Source organism: Malaya genurostris, chromosome 2, assembly GCF_030247185.1.
Source record: "Malaya genurostris strain Urasoe2022 chromosome 2, Malgen_1.1, whole genome shotgun sequence".
Classification (NCBI taxonomy): Eukaryota; Metazoa; Arthropoda; class Insecta; order Diptera; family Culicidae; genus Malaya; species Malaya genurostris.
Genome location: NC_080571.1, coordinates 285,673,716 through 285,696,076, shown reverse-complemented (window position 1 = coordinate 285,696,076; position 22,361 = coordinate 285,673,716). Strand labels below are relative to the sequence as shown.

Genomic DNA, 22,361 nt, shown 5'->3' with positions numbered 1-22,361 from the left:
TTTGATTTCTAAGCCCTGCGCTTGAGTTGCATCATAAACTACTAGAACAAAGCACCATGCGTTTCCGTTTTAAGAGAACTTTATGGGAACGCATGGTCGACTACTACTAGAAACTGCTAAGATAAAGCACCATGCGTTTCCTTTTCTCAGAATATGATGGGAACGCATGGTCGACTGTTGTTGATTTTTTAGAAAAAATTAAATATTTTGGTCGTCCACATTTTTAAAAAATATGAAAACATACCATTTTAACATGTCCAAAAATTCTTTATTTATCACTAAAAAATCCAGGGTGGTGCAAAAATTGGAAGAGGGAAAAAATATGTTTCAAAATTTTCTAGTATTTTTTAATAAAAGAAATACATCTTCAAAAATTTTGAAAAAAATTGTGAAGCATCCCCATAATGCCTTAAACATGCCTGATTTTTTTCAAATTTTTCGGAGAAGCAGTTTCTTCAAAAATCAAATAAAATAAAAATCAATAGAACCACCCTAGCTCCGTCAATATGGCAGTTAAAGGGTTGAAACTTTGAGAAAATTGTTTCCAGTCTATGACCTTTCGAATGTGGTATAACAATATGAATTCCCTTTGGGGGCAGATTTCATATGGTTATCCTGCTATAGCCTTTGACATGTGCATGCAATTATGTAATAAAAACCGCGAAAATGTTACCGCAGAGACGGGACTCGAACCCGTAGCTAACTTCTAACCGGGGAAATTGGCTTGCCAATTAAACTACCCTTTTGAGATTGCCATGGCGAGACGATGCACCGACACACATGAGCGTCGCCATCATGCCTTAAATTAAAGATTTAGAGCTCCAATTGTTCCCATCCGATCCGGATTTTATTTCCGATGACTTTCCAATGAGGAGTTCAGATCGAACTAGGATAGAATTGATATCGTGAAGGAGTATGCTGAAGACCTTCCGAAACATTACTTTTTGGACGGGAATAATTGAGAATATCGTAGAAAAAAGTGTAACGACCTAAAAGGGGACTACTGTTTACCCACTATTACTGAAACCTCATTCAGTAATAGCCGTTCAACCGAGAAGGTTGTGTATAGAAGCGTACAGTTTAACAACGCTGGTTAGTTTACACGCGTTAAATACGACAACGGTTGAACTACAGGTAGAGACCTGTTGGCAGCAGCCGTTAAAACGTATAGTCGTGCTGCATAAGAGAGCCCTAGTGCTGGGCCAAGCTGGTGAAGGAAACAACAAAGGGCGTTTCCCAAGCTCTACCCAGGCCTCAATATACAGCCACAAGTGCTGAGCAGGAGAGTGCAAAGGCACATCGTAGAAGGAGAGTGCAAAGGCACATAGAAGCAGGAGAGTGCAAAGGCACACCGGTGCGAAGGCACTTCGGTGCAGAAGCATATCGGTGCGGAGCACAAGGAAGAAGGAGACAAGACAACTCGGTCTTTCCACTGCCATACAACACGCAGGTATACACCGGTGACCTGCGCCGGTTACAGCTGGCGAAGACAAAAGTAAATCGGAAATCGAGTGGTGCTTGATGTCAGGTAGCAGTAGCATCACATCCAACAATCAGCAGCCAACAAGAACATCTAGAGCAACGAGAATCTACACGGCAGTGCAACGGAGATAGACAACAATTTCAAGGTAGAAGTTTTTTCTTTTCCTTTTGATTGAGTACTGTGTAGTGTTGGTTTCATTTTTTATTTAAAGTTTGATTAAAAATTTTAATGTGATGGATGAATCCATGGACGTAAATCCTAGCATGAATCCGATACCCCCACGAACGAAAAAATATCAGGAGTGCTCTTCTGGGCCTTGGATAGTCTTTTTTAGACGTATATCAAAGCCATTAAACATTTTACAAATTAATAAAGGTTTGACATCACGATACTCTTCAATCAAAGAGATCATAAAAGTAAATAACGATAAAATTCGTGTTGTGGTAAATAATTTGAAACACGCGAATGATATTGTCTCTTCGGAACATTTCAATAAAGAGTATAAAGTTTACATACCCTCCAAAGATGTCGAAATTGACGGTGTTGTTACCGAAGCGAGTCTTTCGGTAGATGATTTACTCAAGCATGGTGTTGGTCGTTTCAAGAACTCTATGCTTGAGGGTGTGAAAATACTGGAGTGCAAACAACTGTACTCAGTAGTTCATGAAGAGGGAAAGAAAGTTTATCGCCCATCAGACTCGTTTCGAGTGACATTTGCCGGGTCTGCGTTGCCGTCCCATGTCTATGTCGATAAAATTCGCCTCCCTGTTCGGCTTTTTGTTCCAAATGTAATGAATTGTACGAACTGCAAAAAATTCGGCCACACAGCTACTTACTGTAGTAATAAACCAAAATGTATTAAGTGTGAAGGGCCTCATAAAGATAAAGATTGCAACAAGGATATTGAAAAATGTATTTATTGTGGAGAAAGTCCTCATGAGGATATTTCAGTATGCACTGCATTTAAAGTACACAAAGACAAAATTAAGCTTTCTTTAAAAGCACGGTCTAAGCGCACATATGCAGAAATGCTTAAAACGGTCATTGATGTCCCCCCTTTGGAAACCGAAAACGGGTTTTCAAATCTAGAGGAACCAGAGGACTCTGACTCTGTCGAAAATAGTGAAGGTAATTCGTTTATCACTACCCAAGGGTCAGTTAAGAGAAAGAAGTCTTCTTCCAAATTACCAAAAAAGACACCTAAAATTTCATCTTCAAAAAAAGATCCCCGTGTTAAACAAAAAAAGTCAAAACCAAAGACTGTGCCTCCTGGTTTGTCAAATTCACAAACCAATCCAGGATCTAGCACAGAAAAAGGTAATAATCCTGTGGGCTCTATTTCACAGCCACCAACAGGATTACTGAAGTTTTCGGAAATTGTTGAATGGATTTTCTCAGCATTCAATATATCTGAACCCTTAAAGACCCTCATAATGGCATTCCTTCCAATAGCTAGAAATTTTTTGAAGCAGTTATCAGCTCAATGGCCAATTGTCTCAGGTTTTGTATCTTTTGATGGATAATTTATCACCCGCCGCAAATGATACAATCACTGTCCTGCAGTGGAATTGTCGAAGTATCATGTCAAAACTTGATTCATTTAAAATTTTATTGCATAGCCAAAAATGTGATGTATTTGCTTTATGCGAAACATGGCTTACTTCAAACATAGCTTTAAATTTTAATGATTTTAACATTATACGTCTCGATAGAGACTCTCCGTATGGTGGAGTGCTTTTGGGAATTAAGAAATGCTATTCCTTTTATAGATTAAACATCCCTTCAACTTCTAGTATAGAAGTTATTGCTTGCCAAATAAACATTAAAGGCAAAGATATTTGCATAGCTTCGGTTTATATTCCTCCAAAAGCACAAGTTGGACAGCGACAGCTTAATGAAATGGTTGAAGCCCTTCCTGCTCCACGATTGATTCTGGGGGATTTAAATTCGCACGGAATGATGTGGGGTTCCGTTTACAATGATAGCAGATCATCTTTAATACAAAACATTTGTGACAATTTTAGCATGACGGTATTAAATATGGGTAGCATGACACGGATCCCAAGACCTCCTGCACGCCCAAGTGCATTAGATCTATCTCTTTGCTCAACATCAATTCGACTAGATTGCACCTGGAAAATATTGCCTGATTTACACGGTAGCGATCATTTACCAATCATCATCTCAATTAGCAATAGCAATTGCATTGCTACTTCAGCTAGTATTCCATATGATTTGACAAAAAATATCGACTGGATTAAATACCAAAGTAGTATCTCTAGTATTTTGAATTCAATGGAAGAGCTCCCTCCACATGAAGAATATGACTTCCTCAATTGTTCGATTCTGGAGGCAGCAGAACAATCCCAAACTAAACGCTTTCCTGGGCCAACGACTAACAGAAGGCCTCCCAACCCCTGGTGGGACAAAGAGTGCTCAGAGGCTAAACTCGCAAAACAAAATGCTTGCAAGACGTTTCTAAAACGGGGAGGAGGAACTCCTCAGAATTTTGAAAAACTTATGGCTTTAGAAACCAAGTACAAGAGCATACTTCGAGCCAAAAAATGTAGCTATTGGAGACATTTTGTCGAAGGTTTGTCAAGAGAAACCTCAATGAGCACTCTTTGGAACACGGCCAGACGAATGAGGAATCGTAACGTGGGCAATGAGAGTGATGAATACTCGAACCGATGGATATTTGACTTTGCTAGGAAAGTTTGCCCAGATTCTGTTCCTACGCAGAGCATTATAAGGGAATCTCCTCCAAATAATGGTTTTATTAATAACCCATTTTCAATGATGGAATTTTCTATAGCCCTCTTGTCTTGTAATAATAACGCTCCTGGGTTGGACAGAATTAAATTCAACTTGGTGAAGAATCTGCCCGACCTCGCAAAAAGACGTTTGTTGGAATTGTTCAACAAGTTTCTTGAGCAAAATATTGTTCCACCTGACTGGAGACAAGTGAAAGTTATCGCCATTCAAAAGCCGGGGAAACCAGCTTCCAATCACAACTCATATAGACCCATTGCGATGTTGTCCTGCATCAGAAAATTGTTCGAAAAAATTATTCTACGACGTCTCGACACTTGGGTCGAGACGAACGGTTTGTTGTCAGATACTCAGTTTGGCTTCCGTAGAAATAAAGGGACGAATGATTGCCTTGCATTACTTTCGTCTGACATCCAAATTGCCTTCGCTCAAAAGCAACAAATGGCATCTGTATTTTTAGACATTAAAGGAGCATTTGATTCAGTTTCCATTGATGTTCTTTCAGACAAGCTCCACCAACATGGACTCCCAGCGGTTATAAATAATTATTTGCACAACCTTTTGTCAGAGAAGTGCATGTATTTTTCACATGGCGATTTGGCAACATTCAGAATTAGCTACATGGGTCTCCCGCAAGGCTCATGCCTCAGTCCGCTCCTCTATAATTTTTACGTGAATGACATTGACAGCTGTCTAGTAACCCCATGTACACTAAGACAATTGGCAGATGATGGCGTGGTTTCAGTTACTGGACCCAAAGCTATTGATCTGCATAAACCATTGCAAGATACCTTAGATAACTTGTCCGATTGGGCTGTTCATCTTGGTATCGAATTCTCTGCGGAGAAAACAGAGTTAGTCGTCTTTTCAAGAAAGCATGATCCCGCGCAGCTTCAGCTCCATATGATGGGAAGAATGATCCAACAGGTTTTAACTTTTAAATACCTCGGGGTGTGGTTCGATTCCAAATGCACGTGGGGAGGACACATTAGGTATCTGATAACGAAATGCCAACAAAGAGTAAATTTTCTTCGAACAATAACAGGATCTTGGTGGGGTGCTCATCCGCAAGATCTAATAAAATTGATACACGATACTTTCAGTGATGGAATATGGATGCGTTTGTTTTCGTTCCGCTGCAAACTCTCATATTATCAAACTTGAGCGAATTCAGTACCGTTGTTTGCGAATTGCCTTAGGCTGCATGCATTCAACACATACAATGAGTCTTGAAGTTCTGGCGGGAGTTCTTCCATTAAAAGATCGATTTTGGGAGCTTTCATCACGCCTGCTAATAAGATGTGAGGTGCTGAATCCCATGGTAATTAATAATTTCGAACGACTAGTCGAGCTTCGATCTCAAACAAAATTCATGACAGTATATTTTAATCATATGTCACAGGAAATCAACGTTTCAAGATATATTCCTATCCATGTCAGCCTCCTAAATGTCCCTGACTCAACTTTATTTTTCGACACATCCATGCAGCGCGAAGTGCGTGGAATCCCGGATCACCTACGCTCGACGGAAATCCCAAAAATATTTTCAAGTAAGTTCAGGCATATTGACTCTGAGAAAATGTTTTACACGGACGGATCGCGAATTGAAGAAGCGACAGGGTTTGGTATGTTCAACAATAATGTTTCGGCCTCATTTAGGCTTCAAGAACCTGCATCTGTTTATATAGCAGAGCTAGCAGCAGTTCATTATAGTTTGAGTGTAATCGTCACATTATCTCCAAACCATTATTTCCTCTTCACAGATAGTCTGAGTGCAATTGAAGCCATTCGCTCAAACATGACTGGCAAGACTGAACCGTTTTTCCTGGGCAAAATAAAACAGTGCCTGAACGACATATTGAACAATAATTATCTAATCACTATAGTCTGGGTCCCGGCTCATTGCTCCATTCCTGGCAATGAAAGAGCCGATATTTTAGCCAAACGTGGTGCTATTGAGGGTGAAATTTATGAGCGACCGATTGCTTTCAACGAATTCTATAGCTCGTCTCGCCAAAGAACACTTGCCAGCTGGCAAGCTTCTTGGGATAGAGATGATCTGGGTCGGTGGATGCACTCAATTATTCCGAATATATCGACAAAGGCATGGTTCAGGGGACTGGATGTGAGTAGGGATTTCATTCGTGTGATGTCCAGACTCATGTCCAATCACTACACGTTAGATGCACATCTCCTTCGAATTGGGCTCTCCGAGACTAATCATTGTGCTTGCGGAGAAGGCTATCGGGATATTGATCATGTCGTTTGGACATGCGTGGAGTATCGTGATGTCAGATCTCAACTAATAAATTCTTTGCGTACCCAAGGTAGACTATCCAATATCCCAGTTCGAGACATTCTTGCTTGTCGTGACCTTTCATACATGAAACTTATTTATCATTTCATAAAGAAAATTGGAGTTTCAATTTAATAAAGGCCCCTTTTAAGACTTAGCTCTGATCCCAGCTGCGTCCATGAGTTCAACCAATAGCTAAATTAGAATAAAAATTATGTAATGATACAAACAAACTCGAAACAGTTTATGAAATTATCAACAAAATGTCAAAAAAAACAGCTTATTTTATAATTTATAGAAGGTAATCGTTTGGTTCAAATAATATTTCCGAGTAGATTTCATAATTAATGACGAGTTACCTAAGATGATATTTAAGCTATAAGAGAATATGTTTTAATAAATTCAAAACGTTGTGACTATGTTAGAATTAAATTAGGATAAGAATATTATGTAAAAGTGATGCTACGGCGAAGAAAAACTTATGTAAACTGCCTTAAGAAATAAACGTATTTATGAAAAAAAAAATTACTGAAACCAAACCTTTGTGGTAACAATTTTAACGGTCCTCATTACATAGTTGCATTCACATTTTGCCAATCTGTTCTTCCCTACTAGCGCAAGATGGTTCTTTTTCTTAACAAGACTAAAACAAATCGTTCAAAACACTTTCCGTTCCATTGAGTATCCCAAGACTGCTTCAGATTGAAAAGTTTCTGAGATATGTCGGTCGTCACACGGTATTGTAAAAAAAATAAAAAATAAAATAGAGCGCCATTCCGCGATAATAGCGGGGTAATTCCATATGAAATCGAAGGTCGATTTATTTTCGTGTTCTCTGATAAGGCGCAAATTTTGCATAAGCCTTCGAAAATAAGTTGTTCGATTGGTTTGGTGTCTTCAGCAATGTTTTAGGTAATTATTAGGACTGTATGGAGAAAGTAAACAGCGTGAAAAAAATGTTGTTTTTATTTTGTTCTGAAAATAAAATCCTGAAATCAATTTTCTCAAAAAAGTTATTTATTTTATTAAAATTTGTTCCAATACAGTTTAAGATGAAAAAATATTAGATCAAAATGTTGTACTTTTTTTTGAAGAACTAGTATATTTTTCTTAAACGTTTTTGTGGAAGAATTCAAAATTTTCTATCGAAATAGTGGTTACCAAAATTTGGTTAAATGCAACCGTTAACAAGATACATTGATTTTAGAATTTATTTCTAAAAGAGTAGATTTATTTTACTTCATCCATTTTTATTGTTTCGATTATAGAGGTTTTAATCTTAAGATCATTCGCCTCTTCGGATCAGATTTTTTTTGTCGAAGATTTTAAACCATTCGGATCAACCGATTCTGAGATATATTTTTTTAAATATTTCATGAAATTTTAGCCTAGGCCCTTCCGAAAAGTATGGCTAGATACAAAGTGACATACCGATGATGACCGATTGTTCGCTACACACGTCCTCGACCATTACTTTAGTGTAATCGTTGTTGGAGGAATCATCGTTGCAGCGATTTGTTCAGGTGTTGGGTTCGTTGATTCTCGTTTTTTGTTGTTGTTGAAAATCTGAAACAGTCAGATGTACTGGGATTGTTTAGGGTCAATGTAGAGGAACTATTGTTGTCTCTGCGTGCAGATGACTTCTTGTTAAATTCTCGCAAGACTAACCGTAGCGACAAGATTTTCGACAATATTGATAGTTGATGGTCGTAGGTGACAAGTAATCGGAATTCTAGTGTTTTAATCGAAGGCTTCTTGAAGCGCATGCGTAACAAACATACGCCATTGAGGGGAAAAATTCTTTCACTTATCTTTTTCAAGAAAAAAAAAAACATTCGTCCTGTAACATGGTTCTTCGAATTGATTTGTTGGTAGTATGTTAACTGAAGGAAGATCATAGCTACGTACACCTATTGCTTCATACTCCATGTGCACTGGTATGTTATGTCAAGTTGTTTTCAAGCTCCACATAATGCAGATTTTTTTTTGTTTCGATTTTGGAGGTTTTAACCTGTAGGTCATTCAGAGAAACTTTTTGACCCTGGGGTTGGGAATTCATCGGCTTATCCATCACGCTATACCCATCCCCCGTAATGCGGGTTGTTGTTGAAATAATTTTACACTTCTTCTAGAACTGAATGTAGATTACGCTATTCGTCTTACTTAGTTGTAATAAATGCACCTGTTTTAATTCGAGATTCATTAGTTCCTTGAGCAAGGTTTTAATTTTTGTACCGAAGGCGGACTATTTTCCCTTTTTTTTCATATATATAAAAATTAGGTTTAGGATTCGCTCAAACTTCAGAAAAAAATTCCGAAGCCCGGAGGGCCGAGTTTCATATACCAATCGATTCAGCTCGACGAACTGAGCAAATGTCCGTGTGTGTGTGTTATTAACAAAGAGGTCGAGATCTCAGAGATGACTGGACCGATTTTGATCAAACCAAATGAAAGGTCTTTCCGTCACCCTGAACGCTAATGGATGGTTTTGAGATCGGATGTTTACTTTTTGAGTTATACGAAGTTTTACATCAAAATTTTCAGTTGTTTGACAACATCCAACAAGTCCAACAAGCCGTGCATTGTTAAATTTTTAACGGAGATATCGATATTTTTGTGTAAGCGATTTTTCACCTTATTCCAGTAGTAGGAGTTTTACGCGCTTGATGATAACGTGATGTTTCGGAGCAAAGTGAAACACGATTTTCAATACTTTTTTATTAACTTCTTTCTTAACTTTTGAAAGACTATGCACAGCACCCTTTTTCATGAAGTTTCGATTTTAGCACGGTTCCTTTTTGGCAACATATCCATATCTCAATATATTTGGACCTAATATACATTGCCACATTAAAAAGAGTTTTATTTGATTCAAATTTTAGAATCTAATGTGTTCTATTTCTCTGCGTGTAAACTTAGATTCAAATGAATGATCTTATGGTCCTTTACAAAATTTCCTAATTTCATTTGGTTTCGACTTCCAGTTCCGAAATTACAGGATTTACAGTAACTAGGGTTTTTGCGAGGTCAAACAGATTCCTCACCAAGTTGAATTTAATTCTGTCGAACACAGGAGCATTATTGTTACAAGACAAGAGTGCTATAGAAAATTCCGATCCTTGAAGAGAGACTCTCATGGAAACCATTATTTGAAGGAGACTCCCCGCTTTAGACACGTTTTGTTTTGCGAGTTTCAGCATCTGAGCACTCTTTTGGACCAGAAAATCGTTTGGGCGTTTGTTCTGCGGCCTTCAGAATCGAACAAACGGGGAAGTCATATTCAGAATGTTTGTTTGTGTAGTGTGGCAGAAACTTGCACTCGATTTTCTCTAGCTTAGAATCTGGTTTCGAAAGTGTGTTCTATAAGATAGGGTGTAGAAGAAGTAAGGAGTGTATCGATAAGTAGTTAGCAACATTCAAGCAGTTATTACTCTGAAATGGCTTAATTTTTTGCAGCGTGTTTTGCGGTAACATGTTTGTTTACATGTCAATAACAGCTGCGCAATCGATTGGTTTCGGTACGGTTTATCGTTTCAATGATGAGTCGAATTGATCCGGAAACGCGAAACAAAATTCTGCACACTTGGTGCTCAGAAACTGGTGTCACGTACAACGAAATTGCAAAACTGGTGAAAGTGCACCACACCAGTGTCAAAAATATTATCGAGAAGTTCGGTAAGATCCTTTCCATGAAGGATTTGCCCCGATCCGGTAGGAAAACGGGAAAAAGTCCATGGTACAGCAAATTCAGGCCAAAACAAGAGCGCGAAAACTGTAGAACCGGATTCTACAGAATAAAGACGGATGCATTCTGATCAACGACGAAACCTACGCCAAGGAAGACTCTCGAGCGCTGCCCGGACCGCAATATTATACGAAATCAGTGTACCAGAACCTGGACGACGCTGATACCACGGTGGCGATGGAGAAGTTTGGGCAGAGGGTGTTTGTCTGGCAAGCAATTTGTACCTGTAGTTTGCGGTCGTCGATTTTCTTCACGAAGGGCACAATTAACGCCAAGGTGTACGAGGAAGAATGTTTAAAGAAGAGAATGCTGCCACTGTACAGAAAGCATAAGGCTCCTCCTCTCTTCTGGCCGGATTTGGCTTCAGCCCACTACGCCAACTCCTCTCTACAGTGGTTGTCAAAAAATAATGTACAATTCGTGGAAAAGGACATCAACCCACCGAACTGCCCGGATCTTCGGCCAATTGAAAGGTATTAGGCAATTGTCAAGTGGCACTTTCGGAAGGAAGATACAGTGTTCCAAAACATGCACGAGTTCAAAAAAAAACTGGACAGCTACCACCAGGGAAGTCTCAAAAGTAACTGTGCAGAATTTAATGAAGAATGTCAAGTCCAAAGTGCAAGCGTTTCACAGAAACTAGGACTTTCTTCAATATAATCAGTGAAATGCATAAAAATGTATTTTTTCTACAATATATCGAAAACTGATGTCAAAATATGTTTTTTTTCGCTTTTTTATTCAATAATCAATGTTGCTAACTACTTTTCGATACACTACTTAAACCCATCGGAATGGAACTTTTATTGTTTTCTCATAGATGATTTTCAAATTATTGGTTTTATTGAATTAGGGCATGATTAAAACAAAAACTTTGTCTCTATAATCAATATTCAGAAATATTTTTTTTTCATTGAATTTCTTTGTTAAAGGGTATTGAAAATGGAACGAACTCCTTGAAACTAGCCAGAAAATTTCTCTAGCATGCAGCTCTTGTTAGCTTATAATCAAACAAACTAGCAGTGACTGAACCGGTTGAACTTTGATTCAAATAAATATCTTATTAGTCTAGTGAATAAGGTTTAATTTCATCCGGATCCGACTTCCAGGATAAATGAAGGCAAAAAATATCTAACCGTCATATAGTTTACTACACAAAAAAGTAACGATTGTAAAACTATTTGAGCTTGTAGGCCTAGCTACTTACTGGCAGCTACGGTAGTCTCCCGATTCCGGTTCCGGTTAGTTACTCAAAATGTCCAAGATGAAACTTGCATCGATTTTTCGTGAAATGTTAATGAGAAAGGCACCGTTACACTACTTGGTGGATAAAAACAGGTTTTACGTAAGTTTTTCTGTGGTGCGGGTACTCGTTCTCTTGTAGGTCGATACACTTATTTCAAAAGCAAAGCCTTGGTAGTATATTCCATTTGTGGAATTTGATCTTTTGTTCAACACTGAGAAAGACACTTATTTTTATGATATTCTTAATTATTCCCGTCCGAAAAGTATTGTTTCGGAAGGTCCTCAAAATACTACTTTAAGGTGTCAATAGTTTCATAGTTCAAGCTGAATTTTATATTGAAAAGTTATCTTTTAAGGTTTGGAAACAAAATTCGAGAGATTCAAACCCGAAGTGCGCTCGCGTTAATTTTTCTTGGTACGATCGAGAAACAACCGAGAGAACGTTGACGTTACTAATTTCGATCAAATTTTTTTTCCAAAGCTATTAATCTGTCTGAGGACACATTGTCCAACTTGCTTCATATAAATGAATCTTCAATATTCTTTTTGCTATTTTTTTTTAAATGACTTATTGCAAAATTGCAATTAATTTGAAATAATATTTACTACTGCAAGTGCTGATTGTAACTTTAAGTAATGAATTTTCATTTTTAAATTTGCAGATTTCGTCAGTGTTGAATTGAAACCCGGATCCCGAACGTACGTACGGAATCTATTTTCAAGCTTCCAGCCACAACACGTGTTTTTGTGTGTGGCCGCCGCAAAAGTCCCAGTAGTCGATGCCCCGTTTGCCGTTAGTTCGAGTGAAAAACTACAGCAGCGATAAAACTGTGTCTATTTGTATACTGATAAGAGCGTCACCTTCCCGATCGTACTGTCGTAGGCCGCGTCCAAGTTCACCAACGGCGAACCCTCCAAACCTGAACTGAACACTGCGGAGCCAGCGCGGAGGTGTCTCGGATGTTGTTTAGTAGTTCTTGTGAGTGTAGTTTTTTTTTACTGTGGTGCGGGACGGTGAAGAACAACTAAGTAAGTGCAAACGACTAAAAACAATAAGGCACGTACACGTACCTGGCTTATCGGCTCTCCGGTTGAAACCTCTGACACTCCATCACTCTGCTCCGTGCGGTGAAAAAAAAGAAGAAAAAGGGACAAGGTCCTTATCTGCTAGCTCAATCAGCGATTGGGGCACCGTCGTTAGTAGTCGGTTCGTCGTCATCGTCATCCATCAAGGGTCGTTTGGATGACCTGCGATCTTTCCAGGAATGTTCCGATGAGAACATGAGGGAAGTGAACTCGTCGGAAACATCGGTAGTATGGCCAGCTTGGTGTTATTCAGGTGAGTGAATCTCGCATTTCAATCATATCGCGGTCTTATGTGGTTAAGGTCTGTAAACGGTCTGTGCCGTGTTCCGCTAATTAGTTTACCGAGATAGGCGCCGGACGACTTTCACGGCTCACGCGAGTTTTACACCCTTGAAATAAATAATGGAATATCACCGAGGATCATCGCACAGTCCGCGTCTACCTCCGGGCTCAAGTTCAATAAAACACTGATTGGTTCGAGCGAAACAGTTTAAATGTTTTATTTCGGTTCGCTAATAAAAATAGAGCTGAACGGCGATGCCGAAGAAAGGCAAAACTGTTCTTGTTCGAAGTAGATCTAATTTGAATGCAAATGACGAAATTTGACATCAGAGAACCGCCGACAGCAGACTAGTTTCTTGGATTGGGTTGGCTTTTCGTCATATCGAAACTCACCAAACGGGACTATGTTTTATGAATACAGAAAGCGTTCATATTTGTGCTTTGTTTGGATACCCTTTGGAACGGGACTGACCAGTCATTTGCAGGCTAATTGTTGTTGATTTCGTTCACGGGTGATTTGCTTCCGTTACTTACAAAAAAAATGATCAACTTCGTCTTACCGAAAAAGGGGTCGGAATGACTAATTTTAGAATAAACCATAAGTTTTGATTCATAGCATGCCAACTAATATCATTATCTTATGATTTGAAACCATTGATTGCTTAATGTTCTACTTTTAGTTATGTGGTTGAAGCGAGCATTTTTAATATGAACTTATTCAATACTTATTAGGTTTTTTCCCAAAGCTTCTTATAATTAAACTACAAGGAAGCTTGAGTATCCAAACAAAACGGAACCGAATTTATTTCTCAAATGTTTCAACCCAGTGAGTAACGGAGAAAAAATAACTTGGTGATTGTTTACAGTCACAGTTGGTTTGCAGTTTGGCTTTCACTACAAAAATATACATCAAGCAAGTTTAGAAAAGTACGCTACCTGCTCTGCTTTTCTGAGGTTTCTTTAAAAGTTAGGATCAGCTCAATAACTAAAAGTAGTTTTACGTTGTTCTCTGAGTATGTAATTGTATATTGACTGAGAAATCATTTAACATATACTTGTCCGGGACTTCGGCGAAACAGCTTTTGGCGAGACGGTTTTCGGCGAGACTGATTCCGGTGAGACTGGTTTTCGGCGAAACGACTTTAAGCGAAACTACTTTCGGCGAAACAGCTTTTCATAAAACGGCTTTAGACGAAACGGCTTTAGACGAAACGGCTTTAGGCGAAACGGCTTTAGGCGAAACGGCTTTAGGCGAAACGGCTTTAGGCGGAACGGCTTTAGGCGAAACGGCTTTAGGCGAAACGGCTTTAGGCGAAACGGCTTTAGGCGAAACGGCTTTAGGCGAAACGGCTTTAGACGAAACGGCTTTAGGCGAAACGGCTTTAGGCGAAACGGCTTTAGGCGAAACGGCTTTCGGCGAAACGGCTTTCGGCGAAACGGCTTTCGGCGAAACGGCTTTCGGCGAAACGGCTTTCGGCGAAACGGCTTTCGGCGAAACGGCTTTCGGCGAAACGGCTTTAGGCGAAACGGTTTTCGATGGAACATCCATTTAGCTTCAAAGCCAAAGCGACTGCACATCTCTTGTGTCAAGTAGGTTGTAGTATTACAATTTGTAGTCTTTCGAGCTCTAAAGATGGTGGAATATTCCTTCGAAACTGGAATATTCCAAACAAAGAAAAAAAATCGTTTGTTCACATTGATTTCTTAACAGTGCGATTTTATCGGAAACTAAACTGATCTGATAGTCAGAAAAGTCTCCGGATCCAACGAAACCTAATTTGTGAGAGGATTCTGTTTATTTAAGTAACTAGGTATACTGTTTTTAATCGAGTATTTCGTTTGGAAAAAGCTTACAAATTAGCTTTAAATGAATATTACAGTACTTCTTTAGTTTCTTGTTGAGTTCTTTAAAAAAAAAACAGTTAGGAAAGGAATATGTGTGAACGAAAAAAGTATTGAGTTTTATATTTAAATACCTTTATCACTATTTACTGGAATGAAGCATTTTTTTCATAGTAGTGAAAGTTGATTGCAACCATTATTCGACATGTCGATGATCTCCTAAGAATGCTGTTTTTAAAAAATAACTCACTTTATGAGGTGGTCGACACATTTTGTTTTGGCTGAAACAAATGGTAATCGTTTGGGGCAATGTATGGTGAATATAGTGGTAGGGGAAGGCCTGTTGCATAAGGTACTTCCAATACGTAGTTAACAAAATAAAAACGAAACTAAAACCGATGTGGTTTCCATATTTTGTACTTAATTGAATGAAGTTACAAAATAATTATCAATGTACTTAACTGTAGGGTCGAACTATCATGCGAACATGTTAACTTCTATGAAAACAAAAACAAGTCATCGCCCGATTCTCTCGATCCCCGTCCCTGTCCACCATCATTGGAACTAAAAAGATCTTTTTTCGTCACTAACCTTTTCGTTCCCCCTTCCCTGTCTTTTCACCATCTCGATGGCAACTAATTAGATCTCTATCGTTTTCAGACATTTTGTTCCCACATCCCCTTTTTACCCCGTTTACACAATATTTACTTTTTTTTTCATTCTCTTCCGCAACATTACCATCATCATCCACGGAAGACCGCTCCAGTCGAAAACCAGCATGCGGGCCACCCGCCGGGCCTTCGTAGCCTGGGGGTGTTTCCCGCGGACCCACATGGACCGAAGGATGCGGTCAGCGCTAAATATATACCAACGCCATCTGGAAGACTCGTGCAATATTCAATTCACCGGCCTCTGCCGATCGCCTGCTGAAAGCTGAATTGTCGAGAATCCACTACCCCGATACTACATTACATAATGATACTATTCTAGTTTTAAGTTAGTCGTAATTAAGATTAGTAAATACCCTTGGCATCTTAGAGCTTAAGCAGTGTGCCTAAAAATTATATTATAATATTGAATAAAAAAAAACAAGTCATGGTACTTCAGGCCGATGCTGTATAAGTTCATAAGTATACAGAGAAATTGGTTTTATTGTGTATAATTATATGAATTTTCTAAAATGTTTTGCTGTTTAATCAACTTAAATCTATGTTTAAGGCGAAACATCCACAGATAAAAATATTTTGTGAATATTACATCTTTTCAAATGCACATATTTGGAGCACGAATCTAAACATAAAATTACTTTACAGTTCTTTATTTTTCAATATGCGCGAAAAGCAAAACCAACCGGTATTTGAAAAATACAGTTTTATTGAATAAAAAATCAATGCATTTCAATTTAATTTAACATCGAGGATGGTGTTCAGCCAAATATTCGATTCAACTTATGCCTATACCCGTTCTCCGACACACTAAGATTTAATTCCATTGTTCGGTAATATTTTTGACGAGAAATTTCGGTAATCTATAGAAATGACCGATATTTCGGTACAGGAGTTTTCTTTTACAATATTTTTGCAAATTTTTACCGGACGATTAGTCTTACGTAAATTTTCATTACAGAATTTTGTAAATAGATATACAATTCGTATGGTAAATCTGAATAGTCGCCGAGTACGGTAAAAACCATACTGTCCGTATGGTAAAATTATTTTCCAATAACCGAACTTCTGTGAAAACTGATTGTCATGAAACTAACTGTGAAACAGTTTTTAGTAAATGTCTTTTTATTAACCAAACAAAAAAAAATCTTGCAGAGTTCATCGAATGGATTGAGGTACAGGTGCAAAAGTTTTTAAAACAATAGAACCATTAAAAGCTTTTAATGTGGAACACATTTTTGTTTTCTATATAGGGGTGCAAACTAGAAACTCAAGAAAAATACATGTAGAAATGTGGTCAGGTTTTGAACAATTACAGCTCAGTCAATTTTTTATCAATTATTAATATCATGTCACCATTTGATTGGAAATATTTCTACGTATTGATTTGAATGTTCATAGCCATGTATTTTTAATTGTACATAATTAAAATGCTGATTATTAGCTAGCAGTGTCCAATTTTGTCTGCAAAAAATCTCCGGCATACCGGATTTCCCTGCCATAGTCGACGGTTTTGAAGGAGTAAGCGATATATCAAAGGGAAAGCAGCGCTCTGATTGGTCAATCGATGCAAAAGCGAAGCTGTTGGAAGCACGCGAAGCTTTAAATATAAGCAAAATTATAGCTAACGTTTCAGTCCTACACGTAGATTGCTAGAGGTACGTTGTTGCGAAACAGCAAGACAAAAAGTGCCATAAAACGATTCGAAGCTTTAATTGCTATGCTCTGATCTTGTGTCAGGAAAGATTGGATGGAATCCCATGTTATGTCGTTTCGCCTGAGAAATTGACTACTACCCCAGGGTAAATTTTGAGTGCATAAGATTAATTTCTTATTTATATAAGATGAACTCGATTGATGATGAGAAAAAGTTTATCGCTTCAACCGAAATCACAGAATGGTAGTAATGGTAAAGAAACGCTATAAAAATAACTGCTTGCGTACAAATCTTGAACACAAGCTTGGCGAAAAGAAGCTTAAATATCGATATCTGTATCGAAAGCTTGTATAAACATATAATTGCATACATTTGAAGATATTGATGTAATTTCGTTGGCTAAAAAACAAATACAAATCATAACAAATATAGTCTATATTCTGGGTTCGCGTGTTCTGTGTTGGTTCATAATAAAGACTAAGCAGACTCTCGTGCATTTGCGGATTCAAAAGTGTGACGATTAATTGAAAATGTTGGTTGAAATTTTGGTTGCCTTGTTCCACATCAATGGCTCGAACAACCCCATGGGGCTGATCCTTGTAGTTTTTGTTTACTTATAGACAGAAAATAGTTTTGTATCACTGGTCCACTTGCTGCCTACACAAATCGTTCGAGGGTAATTTCTGCTGGAGTCGACGGATTCTGCAGTGTTTTGTAAGGCGTTCATAATTCCGGTCAGCCGGAACATTTGATTTGATTTTTTTTTGTAGAATAAAACCATAGCCACAACAGGCTGGAATTTCCTTCAATTTGGGTTGTTTTTTGAAATCCTAAAATTCAGAACTTTAACCAATGGAAAACAAACAAATAAAAAATTACCGAACAATCAGTTAGATCCAATTGGTTTACAGTTTACGGTAGCTGTTTGACAGTTCAGCAAATACCGAACGATCGGTAATCTATTAATTACCGAACTGATTACCGAAGGTGCAGCTGTAAAAAATTCGATAAAAAATTATCGAATTCTGCGAAAATTTTTAAGTGTGTAGATTTGCACATATTGCTCTGTAATTTCGGAACCGCAAGTCGGAAATGGCATTGGAGTAATGGTTCTACTCTGGGGAATCCTACCTCCAGATGGTTGGTGGGTTGGAACTTATCTCGCCACGGAAAGACCGAAATCAGCATTTTGGCGAAAAAATTACTTGATTTTCTGATTTTAGTTAGTTATTTTCTGAGACAACTAAAAAAATCTTACTTTTCCTAATTTACATTTTTTAATTCTCATTCGCTTAATAATAATAAAATATTTGTTAAAACGGCTATTTTTTTTAGTTGAATTCACCAATTAAACGTGCTGTCATTTCTTAGCTAAGGCACACTTCATTTCCATTCAACTAATTTTTTAGTTGAATTAGAGAAATAAAACGTTGTTTTCAACCAACATAAATGGTTGAATTGGTTTCTGCAATTTGCAGCTATATGGCGCTTTGTCACCGAAAAAACATTAGCCCCTTAATGACTACTAGCCACTAGCACACTACCACCTAAAAAAATTTCAGTCGCGGTAGTCTTCTCTATATTGGCAGGTATAAACACGATGTTGTATTGGAGAAAAAGACATAAACGAAACATAAACTTCTTTTTGAAAATTTTTCTTCTAAATCGCTGTTTTCTTCATTCGACTTCGCGAAATCGACTCTCTCACTGAAAACTTTGAGCACTCGGAAGATACAAAAAACATCATTTGACATGTACAATTAGAGTGCAACATTCGAAACTCTTCTCACTGTTCCGCGTAAAAACATTTTTACCCACAATTGCTTCAAATGCTCACAAATTCTTAATAAATACACTTTCCACTGACAGTTTACGTCATTTTTACAAATCGAATCAGAAATTTATGTATGGATATATCGTAACACATGCGTAAAACATCTAAACAATTTGCAAGCAGTTTCAACAAGACTGTCCCTTTTAGCTTTTTAATGGATTGTTTTGCTTTGACACTTCTCATGAGTTTTTGGCTAATAAACTTGTTTATAAAACCAATTTCATTTTTGTTTTCAACAACGTAACGACAACTTATTTTTAGCCGACCTAACAACTAGTAGAAACTGCGCTTTTTGAGTCATGCAAGTGGTTAGATGTTAGTAACAATCACTCAAATATCTGGTTACAAACTAGTCACAAACAAGCTAGCGTAACAAAAATTGTTACTTGGGCAACTAAACACATTCTCTAAAAATAAGAGTTTTTTCAGCAAAGTAATTTCTCAATTTTAACTAATTTTATAGTTATTTTGGAAATTTTGTTGTTAAAATCAACTAATTCAAAAACAGTAATACGAATTAGGCGCAGAGCTAATTTCGGTCGTTCCGTGTAGTGTACATACGGTACACTAAGTACAAAATACAGTACAAAGCTTAGTGAAATTATTCATCCAGCGAATTGATTGATTCGGGAAACTAACATTCGGCCAACTGACATTTGACGAGCTGAAATTTGGAGAATTGACATTCGGCGAACTGAAATTTGGTGAACTGAAATTTGATTAACTGGAATTTGTTGAACTGACATTTAGCGAACTGAAATTTGGCCAACTGACATTTTGCGAACTGAAATTTGGCGAATTGACATTTGGCGAACTGAAATTAAGGGAACTGACAGTTTCGCGAACTGACATTTGGCGAACTGAAATTCGGCGAGCTGATATTCGTCGATCTTACATTCGGCCAACTGACCTTTGGTGAACTGAAATTGGACGAATCGACATTCAGCGAACTGACATTTGACGAACTGACATTTAGTTTACTGAAATTATGTGAACTGCATTCATCGATCTATCATTCGGCCAATTGATATTCGGTGAACTGACATTCGGCCTAGAGACCTTTGTCAAACTGACATTTGGTGAGCTGGTGACATTCGGCCAGTTGTCATTCGGTGAACTGACATTCGGCAAACTGACATTCAACGATTCAACTCTGTTTGACTAATTGACTGAACTGTGGCAATGTTCCTTAAGAATTTAGTGTGATAATGAAATCGCTCGTAGTTGGTTTTCAAAGTTAATCGTACTAGAATTCAACAAAATACTAGTAAGTTTTCAAAGGCTCACATATGAGTTTTTTCACCGACCGATATCAAACACAGAAACCATTTCTAGTTTCACTTTTATCAAAATCAGTGAACACCTTTTTGTCAGAATGGCATCTAATTATTATCGGTTTGAAGCAAAGGCCAATCAATGGATGCTTTTTAGTTTACTACCACATCCCGGTTTTTATGTGCATTTCATTTCCCACCACTCGACGAAGACTCATTTGATTCACACCAAATCTTTACCCCTGGAATCATGATAAAGTAAAATAAACAAAACAAACCCGGTTCGATAGTCGGACAAAAGATTTGTTTCCATTTCGAACTGAGGCTGGTTTCGGTGACTTCATCGGCTGGGTTTTAAAAAGGTGAGATAAAAGATATAAAATGCTACAAATTTAGAGCAATTGTTAGAAATTGACAGTTTTCCACGGGTGGTCAATCAATTATCGTTTACTATCGTGATTCTCATTCAAACTTATTCTGAATCCCGAAGCTGTCAGAAAAAAGATTTTGTTTAGAAAATCATGATCCCAATGTTCGTTCGAATCTTCATCGCCTTCGAATATTCTGATGTGAGTAATACACCTCACTCACACACATGCACAGTGCACACACACAAACCGATCGTGTGCCGCATTTGGAACAACCCCCGGCAGTGACTTTTCGAACATTTGTTTGTCCAACGATGCCACTGCTAGTTAACCTCCAGCGGCCATGAATTTCGCTCGCCATAGGTCACGATTTGCAAAGCAATTACAATTACTCACCACATTTTTTCCCAGTCTCTGTCGGCTGAACTGGACTGGGCGGACGAACGGACGAACGGACGAACGGACGAACGGACGAACGGACACAAGTACACTCTATTCATTCCTGCTCCCCGAACTAGTGGCACTCAGCCACTTCACCGCCAACCCACCCCCCGTAGAAGCACAGTCCTGGCTGCCCTTTAGCTTCTTTACTATTGCCGCCTCGTACCGCCATCCATGACACATCGGCACTTCATTACCGCGGTGTTGCTACTGCTTCTGACTTGTATGCGGCGGCGGAGGTGACCCCAAGTTGCGCTTGGACGCACCGTTTGATGAGTCCGAGATCTAGTAGGCCGCCGCTTGGTCGAGTACATACACTGGTGAGTTCACATCGAGAAGCAGCTGCCGTTGATAAATACCATCCCCCTTTCGAATCCTTCCACCCGCATTCCTCTGAATGCTGTTCTGCTACCGCAGTTGTTGTTGTTGTTGTTGTTGCTAGACAGTCAGTCCGTCAGTCAGTCAGTTGGTGCCGTCAGTTCTGAACATCTGCTGTGTACTGATCAATATGGCGATCGGTGGTTCGGATTGAGAACGCGGACTGGCCAGCGCCGAACCACTCCGGTACTGAGTTTAATTAGAAAAATTTGTTCTCTTCCTGACGGCTTGCCCCGCTTGTTTCTATTAATATTTAACACCGGAGGTCGCGAGACGCGGGACTTGAGAACATTTTTGTTTGACCGAAGCTGTTTACCTTCTTCGTCCTCGATTCTTTCCCCCCGCGGTAGTCGGCGGTAGCGCTCTCGACGAGATCCGTAGTGCGCATGGAGGTTCGTCTCGCTGCTCCTTCTGCTTCTGTTGCTTCTGCTAGTCGCCACTGCAGTGTCGAGTGTGAGTTAACCTTTGGCATCTTTGAACCCTGCGGTCGTGAGTGTTGTGAACAGTTGAGTCGTTGTGTGATTAGCCGGCGTTGGTTCGAGGCAGGCTTGTGTACGTGGTTCTAGCTGTGAGCATGATGGCATAGTTGTTTTATTTTTCTGTTTTTTTTTTGTATGAGTGTATTAGTTGATAGTATGCTTGCATCATCTGTCATCATCATTGGTGCGGTATAGTAAATTTTGGGCAGCTCACGGAGCATCACCGGATTCGCAATCGAATCCGAACATCGTTGAATCGGAATACCAATAATAATGAACACAATGTTAATTAGTGATGGTAATTCATATTTCAATAATTAGTGCATCAACATTTTATATGAATCAATTGGGATTTGCCAACTTTTGACTTCACACTGGTCAGCAATGTTTGGGTCAACTTTTTTACTATTCAGTAAATTAATCTGAAAATCAAATATATCGGAATCTGCATGCTAACTTAAAAATTGAAGACGGAGATCTGTATTCGACACAATTTTAAAACAAAAAATAACCG

The 22,361-nt window shown here is 38.5% G+C and overlaps 1 protein-coding gene across 1 annotated transcript in view; it reads left to right on the top strand.

Moving 5' to 3' along the window:
* LOC131430417 (probable serine/threonine-protein kinase DDB_G0282963) overlaps window positions 1-22,361 on the top strand; it is a 322,488-nt gene that overhangs the window by 39,009 nt on the left and 261,118 nt on the right. The window contains exon 2 of the mRNA XM_058595404.1: window positions 12,204-12,880. Within this exon, the coding sequence (XP_058451387.1) occupies window positions 12,823-12,880 (58 nt within the window). The 5' untranslated portion in view covers window positions 12,204-12,822. The remainder of the gene's footprint in view (window positions 1-12,203; window positions 12,881-22,361) is intronic.